The sequence below is a fragment of the Ixodes scapularis genome, unplaced genomic scaffold, assembly GCF_016920785.2.
Source record: "Ixodes scapularis isolate PalLabHiFi unplaced genomic scaffold, ASM1692078v2 PGA_scaffold9__187_contigs__length_104089568, whole genome shotgun sequence".
NCBI lineage: Eukaryota > Metazoa > Arthropoda > Arachnida > Ixodida > Ixodidae > Ixodes > Ixodes scapularis.
In genome coordinates this window covers 4,313,725-4,331,334 of record NW_024609884.1, presented here as the reverse complement: position 1 = coordinate 4,331,334, position 17,610 = coordinate 4,313,725, and the positions used below count along the sequence as shown (strand labels likewise).

General features: G+C 48.7%; 1 protein-coding gene across 4 annotated transcripts in view; it reads left to right on the top strand.

The window, feature by feature from the left end:
- The window catches only part of LOC8028781 (nucleoside diphosphate-linked moiety X motif 19), a 30,115-nt gene extending 12,849 nt beyond the window's left edge, over positions 1-17,266 (top strand). The window contains exons 1-4 of one of the 4 annotated variants that reach the window (XM_040221201.3): positions 2,134-2,351; positions 3,244-3,989; positions 5,164-5,371; positions 16,395-17,266. In XM_040221201.3, coding sequence (XP_040077135.1) covers positions 2,147-2,351; positions 3,244-3,989; positions 5,164-5,371; positions 16,395-16,615 — 1,380 coding nt within the window. In that variant the 5' untranslated portion in view covers positions 2,134-2,146 and the 3' untranslated portion in view covers positions 16,616-17,266. The other 3 variants (XM_029986927.4, XM_029986928.4, XM_029986930.4) reach the window with 3 other exon arrangements.
- The last annotated feature ends 344 nt before the right edge of the window (positions 17,267-17,610 follow it).

Below are 17,610 nucleotides of genomic sequence, written 5' to 3'. Positions count from 1 at the left end.
TCAGTGATATATTATTCATAAAACACTGGAAAGTAACGACAAAAGTAACGTCGTTACTTTCATCGTTACCTTAGAAAAAAGTAATAGAACTACAGTTACAAGTTACATTTTTAAAAAGTAATAGAACTACAGTTACAAGTTACATTTTTAAAAAGTAACTCGTTACAGTTACAAGTTACCGAAAAAGTAACGAAGTTACAGTAACGCGTTACTAGTAACGCGTTACTACCCAAGACTGCACAAAACCGATTTCGCCTGCGTCTCCTAGTTGTTGTGTAAAAAATAAAAAAAAATATTGGCATTTCTGGCATCCCTCAACTCACTCTTAGTCTTCAGGGTCACATCTGGTCCCTATCCTAGTGTAGTGACGTAATTAGGGGTGCCGAGTAGGTTTCCCTGTGCTCTCTCGGAGGTCGCCTTCTCTCCCTCTATTTGCTGAAATCGGCGGACGTAAGCTTCTCGCCGTAGTTCCTTCGGCTGCCACTCGCGGCCGCAGGTGGGGGAACAAGCTCCAGTCTTGTTATGCGATTCTGCAGCGGAATCGCGACATTTTTTTACTGAAGGAGATGTTTTCTCTATCCCCCGCGACACGATAAACAACGTAAAAATGACGAGATGCAAATTCTTTTAATCTTAAAGTCGTTGCACCCCCCTCCTTTTTAAATATGTTTCAATTTTTTTTTTTTTTTTTTAACAAAAGTTAAGGCATTTGTAGTCAAAAATCTTTTGTGATCTTTATTGTACAGCGCCTCCCCGCGACTAGGGGAGGTTTGGTGAGGGGTTTTCCGTGACTCCCTTGCAATATGACGCGGCAGTTCTCGAGTAATTGGACCTCTTGACCCGCATGGGATGTTTTCACTCGCGTCTGCCGAGTCGAGATACAACGCGTCAAAGGATCCATTATTGGACCTTTTGACTCGCCGTGGATCTTGTGACTGGTTGGACCTCTTGACCCACTTTGGATCTCTTGACTCCTGTCTGGCGAGTCCAAAGATCCATTATTGGACCTTTTGACTCGTTGAACCTATTGACCCACATTGGATATTTTGACTCCTGTCTGGCGAGTCAGAAGGGCACACCACCATCCGAGCGCTTCGACACCTCTGCCAAAAGCGATTGTTGGCACGACTCCGCTTGCCACGTGCGGTTTCAAAGTTTGGTGAAATGTCGTACTACAAATGTAACTTCACCAAATAAACACAAGGCGTGCAACAGGCTTTGCCGCGCGTTACACAAGCAGCGCATGAAGCGAGCTGACGAGCCGAGGGGATCCAAGATCTGCACCTACCCATGACGTGACAAATGATGATGATGATAGCTAGAGAAGCGCTCCGTGTAGTTCGCAGCTCCCGTCAACGATTCTCCAACCTCCCCAACCTTGTCGAGATTTTTCACGTACTTCCGGAGCACGGTTTGTCGTTATCCGACATTGTGCGCGCGACTTCACCAACTTGGTTTCGTTTTGCAAAAATCCCTCCATCCGCCCCTCCAAAACGATCAAAAAGAAACAAAACAAACAGGCCAGCAAAAAGACCCCCCCCCCCCCCCCTCCAAAAAAAAACAAAAAAAAAAAAACGCGTAAGCAAGGAGAGAAACATCGGAGAGGAGGACGAAAACGATGAAAATAAAAACAGGAACTTTGGCTGCTTTGGGCCGGGTGAGGAGGTTGACACGTGACTACGCTCCGACGATGTGCAAAGAAGGCGTCCGCTGCAGCCACAAACGCTCTCCTTTTAAACGGAACTCCACGAATATTCCCGTTTTACGCCAAAAGTAGAGAAGGGAGTGCGTCCGAACGCGTTTCCTGGGGGGGCCTCGTAAGTTACTAGAGGGTGGAAATCGGGAACACGAAATCGAACGGAAGACGAATCGTGCAAGTCTTGTGAGTACCCGCCATAGAGTTATTCTACTCGCATTCTTTCGCGCGGCGCGTACACGAACGTCGAAATGAGGAGGAAATGAGCGCCAGAAACTTGCTCGCTGAAAGAAAAGCAACAGGAAAAACTGCGTCGGGCCCGTTGGCCCGACGCAGCGTACTTTTCGTCGTCTTGCTTTCCTCCTCGCAGCGTACCTTACTGAACTGCCGCCAGGGTTTCCAAATAGGACGTCGGCGACGTCGGTATCCTCATCATCACCCACTGCAAACATGGCGACATCCGTGAGTCGGTGTGTGTGGCGCTCGGGGAGTAACGGAAGTCTTTTAGTGAAGTGTGCGGGCTTTGCTTTCTCCGGTCGGTGTTTATCGGATTTCAGGTGGGTTTCAAGCTCTAGTGTTGTGTTCGCTACCAAGTCATCTCTAATGAACCGGAAACGCGACGTCCCTTACCTTTACCGAGAGTCAAGTCACACAGGTGGGTGGTCGCCAGCTGTTTTCCCGCCGGCCTCATGGACATCATATCACACGGCACCTCTGCACGGCACTCACCTACAAGCAGACAAGGAGGAAACGTAGCACAAAGCCTGCGCCATTCGCGGCTTAGTTGGTTCCGGTTGTGAGACGGGCCTTTGACTCCTTGACGGAAGTTCCGCTTGGCACACTCTTTCCACCGACTCCATCGGGTTTTTTTTTTCTTCTTCTTTTTTTAATACAAACCATCGTTTGGGCTGCAAGAGGTTCTACTTTTAGTTCCCCCATTACTCGCAAGTCTGTTTTTATTTGCAGGTGAGCTTTATCTATATATATATATTATCTTGACAACTGGAATCTAAATATTGCAGAGAATGCGATTTCAATCGATGGGTTGTCACCGAGAGGCCGCCGAGCTCTTAAAAGCTCCAATCATTCGATTTTTGTATGGTGTTGATCTTGCAATTGTACGGAACTCTCATTTTTCAGGTATGCTCTTTTATTTGTGCTTCCGAACAAACATTCTGCTGCCCTGGTACGCGTCAAATTCCCTTCTTTCCTTGCTGAACCCAAAAAGGGGCCAACCGATACCTTTCAGCCTGTTGGCAAGAGAGCTGTTCCTCATGCTCGCTTCTTTGAGATGCCTCATATCTGTGTATGGCAGGTCCCCAGACATTTTCTTTCGTCACAAAAGCATGTCCACAGTTGGTGGACCGCTCTGGTAGCGACTGTCGATGCAACATGTTTGTTTGGAGCTCTGCAGATTACGAATTTTTCGCGGGGACAGGTGAGCGTCATGCGGGCGAGTGTCCTCGGCTGTGTGTGTCCGCACATGTGAAGCCGGAGGCACTCGAATGCAGGTAGGCGGCCCAATCATGATATGTGTGTCCTCGCAGCCATGTCAGCGCCCCCCTGGAAGGAGGCGGCCAGCCTGATCGTGGTGAGCCGGGCGCCGCTGCGCGACGTGGTTGGCCGCGACCTGGCCTCCGCCATGATAGCCACCGTGTGGAACAACCAGAGCAAGCAGCGCGTCTCCCGCTGTGACTACCGCGTCCTCATGGTGAAGCGGTCCAGCCTGAGTTCGTTCATGGCCAACGCGTATGTCTACCCCGGAGGCCTGTGCGAACGGTGCGACTTCTCGGCCGACTGGTGGGACGTGTTCGAGGCGGCTGGGGCGTCCAGAGAGTCGCTTCTGCGGGACGTGTGCGGCCGGACCCTTGGGCCCCGGCCCCCGATGATTGAGAAGCCCATCACACTGTCGCACCAGAACCTCCGGCCAGAAGACCATCTGCCAGGGGACCTGGCCTACCGCATCTCGGCCATCCGCGAGACGTTCGAGGAAACTGGTGTGCTGCTGCTCACCAAGGCACCCAGGGCCAGCTGCTCAGTGACGACGGAAGCCGTCTCTGAGGGCTTCGACGCCACTCAGTGGAGGCAGCGGCTCCGTGAGGACCCGGCCAACTTCGCCAAGATCTGTCGTGAGGTGGGCCTCTGCCCCAACGTGTGGGCCCTGCACGAATGGTGGGACTGGCTAACGCCCATCTCGGTGGGACACCGCCGCTACGACACCATGTTCTACCTCTGCTGCCTTGACAAGCAGCCTGAAGTGGTGCTGGACCAAAGCGAAGTCATCACGCTCAAGGTGCGTGCCGCTCTTTCTCGGTGTGGCTGTCCGTGTTGATGGGTGTTTGTGTCAAGGTCTTCCACTCTCTGCGGGCCCCTTACTCTTCGACCTAGTTGCGCACGAGACACTGTTTTTCTTTTAAACCTAAAAAGGCATTCAGAACGACTTGTACGGGGTTAACTATCAGGCATATATGGCGGTTTTAGACAGATCATACTGTGCCATGTGCCAGTTCAATGCACAATGCTCGGGTTTCAGTAGGCAAGCATTAGGCTCAAAATGGTTTGCCCCAATTTTTATTCTCTACGTTTCAAACCTGTGGCAATGTGTTGGCGTAAAAGAGCTTTCAGAGGCTTGACCTTCTTCGGGGAAGCTATGGAAGGACTGTGGTGCTGATGAACGTTGATAAATGCGCATTGTCTAGTTCATGTGGTAGCGTAGGTGGCATTCAGGGTGACCTGGGCATTATACAACAGTAACAGCAGAGTCACCGGAACAACTGTTACATCGCGCCATCCGCCGATGACATGTAATCACAGAAGCCACAAGGGACGAGCAGAAATCGTGAAATCCAATGGCGTGTGTTTAATCCCCTTTCCTTTGTTTCACATTTTATCCACCAAGCAACGCCAGTTTGCACTACACACTTAGAGGAGCAGTAGCTCCCTGCTTCTCTCCTTGGGAGTTGTGGATGTGGCATTACAGGATGCTCTCCCAGTCACATGCAGACATTACCTGGCAATATTGGCGTGGTGTACTATCGTAGACATTGCTCAAATGGCTGTTTGACTATTCTAAGGAAATAAGCTTGGCTATATGCTGCTTACGTTAAATCTTGGCTTTATAAAGCATTCCTAGTGTGTGCCCAAGGAACCCCATTACGACTAATATTTCGGATTCATGAAGTATATGGTGCACGCGAACCTCAGAATTAGTGCTTGGCCTGATACTATTCGTGCAGCAAAAAGGAACATGCATGTATCCGTCTGAAACATGGCCCACAATGCAGCTCATCTTCACAGTGGGGAATGAAGTGTTTAAACGGCGCTGACATTCACTTGTCGGCCTTGAGCATTAGTGCTAGCATCGGTGTCCGGATGGAATCAGTGCAATGTTGGCGGGGAAATTATTTGCGTGTCCCGCTGGAGAGCAGGCAAGACAGAGGAAACTGTAGCCATGCTTTTTGTTGCAGTGGTGCACACCGGAGGGCATGTTGGAGGACTACTCCACGGGGGCGGTGTTCCTGGCACCGCCACAGGTCTACGAGACGTCTCGCCTGCTCAACATGTCGAGCTTCAGCGCCCTCAGTGAGTTCGCATGCAGCAGGGCTGTCGAGGGCTGCGAGCAGTGGATGCCGGTCATCGCATCGGCCAACGACGGAGCGGTGTCACTCTTGCCAGGTGCGTTCAAGCATTGCTGCCCTTCATTCTCTGTTGGATGTACAGCTAGGATTGAAAGAGACGAGCAAGATTTTCTGCTGATAAGGCAGGGGCTAACCCTCAGCCCCGAGACGGCTTTGTGACGTCGGGTTGGGGGTAGGGTCCTGGCCCCCCTGACCTTGGGGTGTTCAGTAAAGGCACGCAGTCTGTTCACCATTCCAGCGCACAGTTCAGACTCTGATCCCCGCAGCCCAGTGTATGTGCGTTTGTTACTTAGTAGATTGTACAAAGCACACACCAAATGCAGAAACTCTGAAGATGCCACCTGCTAGATGCTGAGTATCGTAACGGCCTCTACACCAAAAAGGTTCTATAATGTGGCTGCATGCGCACCGATTAAGAATTTGTCAATGATTAATTGGGTACCTTTATTTGTTTGATTGATTGGCGTAATGTGGAGGCTGATGAAGCGAAATTGTAACATCATACAGTTGCAGACAATTACTGGATTGTGCAAATCCTTAGCAATGCAGAAACAGTATGTTCCAAGGAAAATTTTCTTTGATTTATTGTTTCTTTTATATACAAAGCACAACATGAGCAAGTAATTGTAGCGTGGCTGGCTTTTTTGGGTCGAAGTAGGAAAGAACCGGCGCCTGTCACGATGCTTCAAAACTTTCTTGCTGTTTTTCCGTCCAGACCCACGCTATATTTTTACGTAGCAAGGTCCGAAGTGGCGCTCTTATGACTGACATGTTGGGAATAAAGTGGTGCACGAAATTCATTGTGCCGAGCAAAACTTGAAGCTCCTTACAGTGTTTTGGCTCCGGCATCTGCTGGATGTCGTGCACCGGTTCTGGGTCGAGGCGCAAACCTTCGTTGTGAAGACGTGTCCCACGTAGCGGACTTGTTGCTGCAAAAAGATGCACTTCTTGGGGTTCAGTCTGAGGTTGTGTTCTCGACACCGCGTCAAAAGCAGAGTCAGGTTATAGTCGTGTTCTTCTTTAGTTTTTCCCCACAGTAGTATATCATCCATCACCACCGCAACATAAGGCAGCCCTTCTAGCAGTCGGTGCATTGCGGCTTGAAAGATTTCCGGCGCAGAAGCGTCCCAAAGGGCATACGAAGAAAGTGATAGCGCCCGTACGGTGTGCTCATCGTGCAGAGTTTTGAGCTAGCCTTCGTGAGTTTGATTTGCCAAAATCCAGACGCGGCATCCAAAATGGAAAAGAACTTGGCCTCAGCAAGCCGCGGAGCGACATCCTCTAGTGTTGGCATGGGGTAGTTCTCACGCAACAACGCTTTGTTAAGTGCTGTTGAATCCAGACAGATGCGTATCTTGTTCTTTTCAATGACTGTGACCATGTGGCTAGACCATTCCGTTGGCTCGGTTACCTTTGCAATGACGCCTTGCTCCTCCATGCGCTGTAGCTCCGCCTTCACCTTTTCCTGAAGAGCCACGGCTACTCTTCTAGCCAGCACGATGACACCCACGCTGCCGGGCTTGAGCTTCATTGCATACTCGACATCCTTCAGCTGTCCGAGTCCCTTGGAGACTTCTGCAAAGGGTTGTGCTGGCGGGTAAAGCTCTTCGAGATGGACGTCCTACATATGACGTATAAACCAAAGACGTTCGGCAACTATACCACTTAAAGTCACCGGAACATTGTGGTCTACTACAAAGAATGTTTCTTCGTGTGTCCTGTTGTTTGCGGAGAGCAGCAGCGTTACTTTGGCCTGTGAGGTGTTCTTGTGACTGAAGAAAGCAGTGAGCGTAGCGTTACAGGCTTGCTGGGGCTTTACCGGGAGCCTCGTCACGTCATGCCGCGAAATAATGCAAAAATTTGCACCAGTGTCCAACTTGAAGTCATTGGCTGACCCTCTATCTCGACGGTTGCGCTCCACTGGTCTGTCGTGATTGTGTTGATAGATTAAGCCTCCAAGAAAAAATCTTCGTCATCTACGCGCCGTTCCCGAAGATTTTTCTTTTCTTTGTTTGCCTTCTTCTTTTGTTGCTCGCGAAGTTTCCGACGACTTGCACGCTTGAGCAAAGTGATTCAGCCTTCCACATTTGTTGCACGATTTTTCTTGCACAGGACAAGCGTGGGCACGGTGCACTGTATAACCACACCTACTGTAGGGTTTAACGCTCGCTGCGACGGTGTTCACTGCGGTGTCGTGCGCTGCCGATTCACTTATTTCATGGAACTGCTGTTTTCCTTGCTCCTGATCGCGGCACATTTTGAAGGTCTTCTGATAGGTTGGGTTTTCTGCTATCAGTTTCTTCTGCAAGCCCTTATCTCTAATGCCAAGGATAATACGGCTGCATAGCCTACGCTCTTCTAGCTCTCCAAATTCAGTTTTTTTGCTAGAATTCTGAGTTCTTTCAACCAAGTGCTGAATGACTCGCCTTCCTTCTGATCCCTTGACCCAAAGCGGGATTCCTGGAAGGTCAAATTGGTTGCCGGTCGGTAGAAGTCCTCAAATGTATGAATCGGGGTGTTAACATAATTTCTGTCCTCCTCAGTCTCAAACTTAAAGCTGTTGTATGCTTTTCAGCCTTTCTCGCCAATAGTCACCAGCAACGTTGCTGCCTGCACTTCTTTCGGTTGCTTGCTCAGTTGCGTAGCTGTAGAAAACAATGCAAACTCACTCTTCTATGTTTTCCATCTAAGCCATGTGTCGCCTGAGGTGTCCAAAGGCTTCGGTGGCGGCAGCTGTAGTTGCAGTGTTGACGTGGTCGACATCTCGATTGTTTTCCTGGTTGGGCACCGCTGCCACCATGTAAACGGGCCAGACGTCGGGTGATGAAAGAGGTTGGTTCGGGATGTCACGATGACTCAGAGTTGAGCCACGCTACAGCAATTTTTTTTTCTTTTAGAGTTAACACGCTATTACTAAAACTAATGTGGTAGAAAGTTCTCATTTAGGACACAACCCTAAGTGATAAGTTTTAGTGCTTGGCCCTGTTTTAATAAAAAGCAGAAAAGTGCAAATGTTGTGTTTGTGCAAACATTCGATTGCCATGGGCTGATGGCAGGAGAGGTGGAAAGCAACATACACACCTTTTCTCCTGCATTAGGCTGCCGGCTACAAAGTACTGTGCAGGCAAAATGTTTGATACCTAGAAATATTTCACTGTAACTGGCAACTTTGATCAGTCAGAAAACTGGGTCATACAGCCAAGATAGCATTAGAACTACTGAAAGGTACAACAATGAGGTCCTCCCTGAGTCCACTTTTATACAAGGTTGAAACAGCATTAGTTGACGCAGATAGATTTGTTCATAGAATACGCCTCCAATAGATTCTGGGTTATTGGCGACATTGCCAGAAACGTAGAAGCAGATCGCTTGGCTGGCGAAGCCTATTCTCGCAACACTATGGAACTGACAATATTCGTTCACACCTGCAGATGACAAGTTCCTACTATGGCACTTCTGAGAGGAATGCTCCCAGCAGAAATCATTTACTCTCTCGACGCTCTCCTACTTCTTATTGACCCAGATCTTGTTACCTCGTACAGGAACAAAAAGAAAATATGATGCTCTCTTACTACGACTTGGGGTGGCCTTCACAGTCAGCTTCCTGCACTGAATTGGGCAATGTGAGTCTCCAACATTGAATGCGGTTATCCCTTTGAAAAGTCACATTCTCCTAGACTGCCACTGCTCTGCCACAGAAAGGCAAAGGATGAAGATTTGTCTCGAACTGCTGTACAGACGTCCTCTAGCTTTAGCAAAGAAACCGGGCCCTTGGCCAGACCTCAAAACTCTCAAAAAAGCACTTATCATCATTTCCGACTTTTTAAAAGACAGCGGTCTCTTATATTAGGTGCTAATACATTTACCCCCCCATGATTATGTATGTTCGCAAGTATGTAAACGATTGAGTTATCGCAGCAGTGTGCAGTGTGTGTGGAAGAAGAGATCGGTGTCTTCGCAACAGACAATCAACTAAGAAGTGTACAGTGCTGAAGAATAACTTTTGCACTTCGCTTGTTTTGTGGGGTGCCATTTAGTAAGGGCCTTATACTGTGTTTGCGACTTTCACAGCCTATAGACCTTTGCAAAAAAAGCTCTGGCAGCCGCCATTTTGTGAATCGAGCGACCCCTATCAGCCAGAAATTTCTGCTACCCGCCTGAGCTGTGGAAACCCGGTCAGCGTGACTCCCCACCTGCGTTGTGCATTCAGAGTTCGCCGGATTTTCTTGGAAGATTTTACTTTATTTGCCTGTTTAGGATGCTTGCTTTTCGTGTGTTATCTTCCATTGTGAGAACCAGGGAATACCAGGGGTCGTAGCCTGCTCGGCCTTTGCAGGAAACTAACGAAGAGAGCGAACGTCAAGCAGCCCACGACGCGGGCATTTCTACGTTCTTGGAGAATTATTTGCGTAGAGATAATCTCCAAAAAGCCTTCCCGGCTATGTTCCCGGTCTTCATGAAAAATAGCTGATAGGGTTGGGTCCGGGGTGTGGGGACGGAATAGACAGAGGGCTCTGGGAATAGACCCGTTCGTTCATTTGCTTTGAAGCTGTGCAAAAAAGCAGCTCTCTTCTACATGTGTCCCAAAACAGGCCAAATTCCGTCCGATCGTCGTGAAGTGACTATCGTAGACACTGTATATTGGATATGCTGTGTTATTTGAGACCTTTCTCAAATCCTGTTTGGATACTGCGGCACCGTGGGGTACGTACAGTATATGTTGTTCGATTCATGAGACTCATTGAATTTCATGTTGTGAGCGGGGATTACCTATGTAGTTCGGATATCCTCTGTGGTCAAATATTTTTGACGGTTAAGACCCTTGTAGATGACACGGCTGAGTGCATAATGCCTTAAAAAGATGAACATAAAAAAAAAAAATCCCGTTTGCAATTTTTTTGTTGCGCACGGGCTCAGCAAAACAGCTTTCATTTTTTTGTTTCTGTTCCCAAAAATAATTCAAGGCATTCTTAAAAACCCCGAGAAATTCTATTCGTCATAGAACACAAAATAAAAAAATAGAATGTGGCAATTTAGCCTCCACCAGCGTCCGGAAGTGTGCCTACGCAGGCTGCCACAGCCCACTGACTAGAAAACCCACAGCCCAGCACAGTCGGGCAACACTTGCGTACCCTCTGAAAACCAGGGACGCGCACTGTGAATCACTTCGTTCGAGACTGCCGCTGGAAAAGTCTATAGGAGGCACACTAGTTCCTACCAAAATGGCGGTCATCTGGATGATCGTTGTAGAACAGCAGTACAAGGTTCAGTCTGCGACGTGCAAGTAATTAAATTTTTGTGACATACGAGCGATATAGGAGTCTTACCTCATGCTTCCACGTCAGAAAGGTGTAAGCGAACACTTTCACTTTGAAGCCGACCATCAAGGAGCTAGGCAGTGTGATTCTCACACCGCCATACCACCATAGCTGAAAGTTGCGAATACCGTATTTACTCGAGTAATAGCCGCACTATTTATGAACAAGGCCCTTGTGTCTACTTTCCCGCAAAGCAGATATTCAGCCAATCATCACGTTGCGCATACGTAACATAGCGAATAAGTAGATCGAGAACAAGAGTCTCCATACAAATGCAACCTTCACAGATGGTATCTTCGAGCGAAGACGTTATCTCTGTCCTGTAAACAGCTGTAATCATGCTGTCGATCGCGGTGATTGGCTATCCGCATGCTCCACAGAAAAGCGAACCCTCAGGTTTCCTTCATAAACAGTGCGGCTATTCCTCGAGTAAATACGGTAGTCATCCACTTTGTGTTTGTGCTGCTGTGACTGCTGCTTTCGTGATACTCCCTTTTCTCCTTCCTTTTCTTTATCATACTGTTCTCCCCCTTATACCATCAGTGACATAGCCAGGAATTTTTTTCGTAGGGGGCTGAGGCACCTGGGGATGTCCCTTAGTGAAACTGAGGAAGAGGAAGAGACGTGTGGGGACGTCAGAATGCCCAGCTCCGGTTGGGATGATTAGTGGGTAGAGCTGAAGCTAGCTGCCTCCAACTCCACTGCACTCGTCGAAGGAGTAAGGCAAGCATCCGGCGATTGGCTTTCGCATTCGAACTTTAGGTCTTCCTACTAGGTTTAGGCCTACCCACAAGTCATTCAAACCAGAGCTCGGGGGTTCTCACGTCTCCCCCATGCGCGCTCATCTCTTCCTCTCTTTTAGTTTCTTGGCACATAGGATCGGCTGGATTTCGGAGGGGGCAAGGCTGAAGCTTCTTAAGCCCTGCCTCCGGGCTACGCCACTGTATAGGCCTTTTCATCCTCAGTCGCATGGGTGCTGCCATCTTGGAATCATGTGATGCGACCGCCATTAGGTTGCGTCAACTTTTAGCTCCGCTCTCCCCTCCGCACCTTGGCGGATGCGTTGTATTCGCGTTTTTTGCCCTGTTTCACCGCGTTTCCTTGCCTTACTCTGTAAAGTGTGGTCCCATACTTGTATCTACTACATAATTGCATTAGATCAGGGGTCTCATACACGCGGCCCGCGATTCGCTGGGATGCGGCCCACAAGTAACTGGCTGTGCGAGCCTTTTTTCCCATGTCTCGAACGTTAGAAACGGCATACGCCATAAGAATTAGTAATGTCATCAGTTCATTTCTGTTCCATATGTAGTACTGCTCTTATAACATATTCACATTGTTTCGTTTTACTTTTTGCTTCCCAGCGTTTCGTCACCTCAGCTGCAAGCTATGATTTTTGAGTTCTCGCCCTCAGAAACATCAGCATAAAAATTCGAGTATTTTATCAGACTGCTTCTATAAAAATTGTCAGGAATGCAACAACCGTCGTATGAAGAAATATTTTCTTTCGAAACATCTTGAGTTTGAATAATTTCCGACTTAATTGAGCAACGGGAACCGCAGTGTGCATACTCTTCTGTTCTATAAAAAATTTCAGCATAATTAATTGCGAGGCGGTGTCATTCTAATTCTTGTTATCACATGATGCAAGCCTAAAGTAGTCCTCAAAGCGAATCAAACCTCCAGATGTCAGGCTAGAGCGTGTGGTCCCTTCTCCGTCACGCCCCTCCCCCTCCCCCCCACGCCATCTTTTATTGGTCCTCGTCCTTTCGGGGGTGGGATATCTGGCCCCCGCACTTAACTGAGTTTGAGGCCCCTACATTAGATCATAATCTGCACAACGTATGCAGTTAATTTTGTAGCACGATGTGACTATTTTCACCGTCGGCGTACTGAATTCGTAGGAGGATGAGGCGCAGGAATCAGCGTTAACACTGAACCCCATTGATTATGTAGGCGACTAAGACAGCGCGAGGGTTCAAAGGTTCATTACTTCTGACAACTCAGGTTTGTATAATAAAGGCGAAACGTTCCCCGTAAGAAGCGCATATATTTATGATCGCGCATTTAGGATTGGAAGCTAGCTGACAAGAATAGTCAGCGAAGGAGGCACGCGGCTGTGTTGCTGTTTTATGCCGTGTTTGCTTTATTTTGTCATACAAATGCGTCCCTTGTGACACACAACAAAAGAAAAAGTAGTACTGAGCCACTTTGAGGACCATGAATTGGTTTCGAGCCTAAATTGCGGGCTTTCTTTTTTTTGAGACACCTTTCGTTCATCGTTAATTTCGGCCATGATCGGTGGCGAAACGACTGAACTGATGTACAGGGAAGATTACCATCACCTGCGGCCGCACATGATGACACTAGTTTCCAGGAAAATAAACTAGTGAAGCGGCTAATGCATGGATGTGAAGAAGCAGGTTGACAGCTTGATTAGCGAAGTACTGAATCCGGAAAGATAATGGCTCCCAGAACTTATAAAAGCAAGTGATATTTTTTCTACCTGTCTTATTTAAAGAAATGAAGTACTCGAGAAATATTTTGACAGTCCGATCGAGACTGAATAGTGAATTTTTGTAATTGTCGGCGCTGCAAAAGTACTCAATAGCAGCATTTCACAATTATGGCCTTAGGAAATAAACTGTTTATTATATGGACATTTGCTTTTACGGCGTACTCAAGGTATAAGGGACAGGCCAGTCAAATTAGATCTGACTTCCGTAAAATTGGCCAAATAAAATCAAAGGGCAAGTTTGGCTGAAGTTTTATGCTATGCGCCACTTTATGGACCTGTGTAAACAAATCTTTATTTATTTGAACACACGCGCTTCATTGATTTTGACGTCGCCAACCAGAAAAGGTAAGTATTCGACAACGCTGGACTCGGGTGATTTTTATAGAGAAGGCCTTTTTGTTATCATCAGATATCGCGGACCCCAGACACTGACGAGTTTTTAGCGTACGCAAAATGTTTGCGTACACACATAAAGAAAAAAAGAAATAGCGTTGTCAAATACAAGCCTGTAGCTTCACAGTGCGGCGTGCGTCAGGGCTATTCACAGCCTCTCTGATACTTGTTTTTTTCGGATCATTTACTCTATAGTCGGTTACAAGTCAAGAAGGTAGGAGAAGCTCCTCCCACAAGTGTGATGCGCCCGTTTCAAATCTCTCCGCAGTCGAAAGAAGAGTTCACTGGAAACGCTGCTTGTTCCGCTTCAATGGATTCCCACTTGTCTCCGATCCCACTTTTTAAGAAAGCGACCTTTGTATTCATCGGAGAGGGAACCGAGCCCCTAAAAGCAGCCTTTGTATCCATCGGGGGGAAGCTAATCCCCGAAAGTCGTATTTGTTTCCGTCGGTGGGAAAGAACTCTAATCTCCCTCTCGTGGTTTCCACATTCCACAATGCTAAGTCAAAGTCGAAAGATAAAGCAAATATGTACAGAAAGGCAAGACCCTCCTCGCGCGTTGGCCACGACGTCACGGAAACGGTGGGACGCTATTGGATGCGGAGGTGGCGGAGGGATATCTGATTCCCTTTGAGGGGCATTTGCCGCTACCTTCTTAACCTGTAACTGACTATAATGAATGCAAAACCTTTTTTCTACAACAGCTTCTCCTGTAGAAAAAGGTTGTGTATTAACTAGACTAAATGACGTGTTGTCTTCTTAGCTGTGCACGCGCGCACAGTTGTGTTGCAAAGCGCCGCACACTTGTTTTAACTACATGAGCTTGCCGCGATACTGACGCTTCTATCCAAGTGTGACTCGACGGTTGCTGACGCTTAGCTCCTCCCGTATCGAATATGTGGCAAAAAAGTTTGTCACATCGCGACTTGTGCTCGAAAGAAAAGCAGAAATTTTCATAAATTCTTAAATTGTCGGACATGGCCTGGCGAATTCAGGCAATTGATTAATTTGTTTTGTCCGAATTTTACTGAGAATTGTTTACAAATGTGAGATCGCTCGCTGAGCAGCGCATCACGCATTATGCGCATTTGGGTACGCAAAATTAAACATACAAACGGTAGCAACTTGTAGCAAGTGTATACCTCATTTTTAGGGACGCTGAAGTGTCACCGTCTTACTAGATTTAAGACTTCGATCGGGAGGGGGTCCCGCACGTTTCGCGTCGATTGGGTGAATAAGCAAAGATTTAATTTAAAGGAATCCGAAAGCCAGCCACCGCTTCTTCCTGCCAGTATTTTTGAGGAAATGTTTGTTTGCTGGTTTCCGAAATTCCGAAAGGCATCAACTTAGAACTAAGAGACCAGCACTCACAAAACACATTGGAATCAACAGGATACACGGAGTCGCTTTCACTGAAGTGTTTACTTACTACACACGCGAGACGTTCTCGAATTTTGCTTTTCTATTTTCAGTTTGATGGGACAGTCCGTTCTTATTTTGTCGGAATCAAATACAGCATATTCTCCGTGGTAGATGTTGTAGTGGTATAAAGCGTAGGATGTTCTATTTTCATCATCCAGCTTTTTGTACTCGGGTAGAGAAGAGCACACCACCATCCCAGCGCTTCGACACCTCAGCGCCAAAAGTATTTGTTAGCACGGCTACGCGTGCCACGTTTTCAAGCTTCGTTAAAATGTCCTACTATCACTTCACCAGATAAACACTACGCGTAAAATAGGCTTTGCCCGCGCGTTACCCAAACAGCGCATGAAGCGAGCTGACGAGCCGAGGGATCCAAGATCTGCGCAGTCTGTCCCAGTCTGTCCTACCCGTGACGTCACAAACGATGATGATGATAGCGGGCGTTTTTTTTCGTTCCGACGATGATCTCGGTGGTGTGTCCCAGAGAGCAGTGTCCCGGCTCTAAAAGACCGAACCGCTGCTGCTCCGAGAGCGTCCTTGAAATCAAAGTGACCAGAGAGAAAAAGCAAAAAAGGGACACGTCTGGACGGCGATTGACCTTTTTGTTTCGCCACCCGACTTCCGGCCAACCTTCGCCTCCAAACTAAACGGACCAAAAAGAAATAACACAAAAACGCCGATCTGGGTCAAGCCGCGACGCGGCATTCCGCGGCCGTGTTGTTCGCTTCTGTGTGCGCGGGCCGCTCGGAGTGGCCGCTGTTATTCTCACTGGATGGCCCGTTTCCTTGACCTTGTCTGGCGGTAGAGTTCTGGTGGCGCTATGTTTTTTCCCCCCGGCCGTTCCGTGGCTCAGCGCACACGCGTCCACTTTCGACCTCATGGTTCAACGGCCGGACCGTGAGGGCGCTCGCCCCCCCTTCCCCCAGTTCCTGGGGCGGCGGGGACGTCCCGACTGCGGAAGAGGACGACTTCCTCGATTCGTTGGTCTTCGGCCGAACGTCGGACGTCCGCGAGTGGAGCAGTCTTGCGTCTGCTCGTTTATCGGGACGTGCATCGGAGTGCGGGACGGCGTCTTTGCTCTTGGGCAATGCTGCGGGGTTGGCCGACCCCCCGCTGTTGTCTCAGCAGCAGCGGCGCCGCCTTCCTCGTTGGCGTGTCGCTGCTGCTTGTGGGGCGCGCGATAGGTCTCGTTGGGATGCGCCGCTGCGACCGCGTGGCCTCGGCCCCCGACCTTGTTTTTTTTCTTTTGCGCGAGAAAGGTGGAAGTTGTGTGGGCACATTAGTACAATTTGGATCTCGCTCACTGGCCCACTGACGTTACGAGTTAGCTGCCATCTTTTCTCTTGGTGGTGGTATACGGTGGCCCCCTCCCGTAGTTGCAAACACGTGTGCGACCTGGTGTGGCGCAGGGGACGACCTGTACCCTGACGACCCCGACTACTACGGCAGAGGTCCCGGGCCGGAGTACCCCTTCAACTTGGAGGAGCTGCGGAAGCGGTGCCAGAACCTGCACCGCATGGAGGTCCAGGGTCCCCTGTGCACCGCCTTCTGCAACATCACCCCTCCCAAGGGCCACCTGCAGCCCCTGACCTTCAAGGGCCCGCCGTCCCTCGTGCCCTCCATGCTCTGAGGCACGGGGCGGCTCACTGAGGGCGGCCTTCGCGGGGAGCAAACCTGGATGCACGGCAAGCCCGGCTCTTTCGGTCGGAGCGGGAAAGAACAAAAAAAGAGGCTTTCATTTTTTATTTTTTTATTTTTCCCCTCGTTGAAGCAAATGTTGTATAGTGAATGTTTGACTGGCGGAAGCGCCCCTAGAGTGGAGTTACTCGCGTTTTGTAGAGTGGAAATCCATCGATCCGTCGTTGCTTTGTTGGGAAGATGGCGGGGTGTATGTACTGAGAGGCGCGCGCGACTGCTTCGCTTGTTCCGAAAGGGGGTCGGGTGTGCGTGGAACGAGGTTGGTGCATGCGCGCATTGCTGTTGCTTCTGTGCACCGCGCGACATGTGTGCCTTTTCTCGTTTTGCCTTACGGTGGGTCGACTGCAGCATTCGTCGGAGGGGTGTCACGTGACCTTAGGTGCGCGGGTCCACACGTTCACAGCGTTGGATTGGCTTGGATGGCGTCCGGATTACGGTCCGTAGGAAGGTAGAACGTTGTAATAGTGGTCGGACGCCGATTTGATCGCATGGGTTGCTACGCCCGACAGTCCATTAAACTAGCGCTTTCCAACAACCGTGAAAGAAAACTGCAAAAATAAATAAAAGAAGGTCAGCCATTGCATTTTGTGCTGTGTCGCGCTCTGTATTAGCAAAGTGTGACGCGAAAATTAGTTGTTGTAACTTGTTATTGCGTCATGTTGCTTCTTTGCGTTGATTTTTTTTTTATTTTATTTTTAGGTGCAAGGATTCGGAAGTGAACTCAGGAACGCTCCCTTGGCACCGCCTTTCCGTGAATGTCTTTCCCGGCACGCCTCGTTGGTGCCACGTTTGGTTTGAGAATTACCGAGAAAGCTTCGATGGTGCCTCACTTAGTATTTTGTAAAAGTTGCATTTCATTTTCGTTCTCTGTATAGCGAAGGATTTTCGTTTTATAAATTTGCCCTTTTCATCTTAGTATCAGCGTCA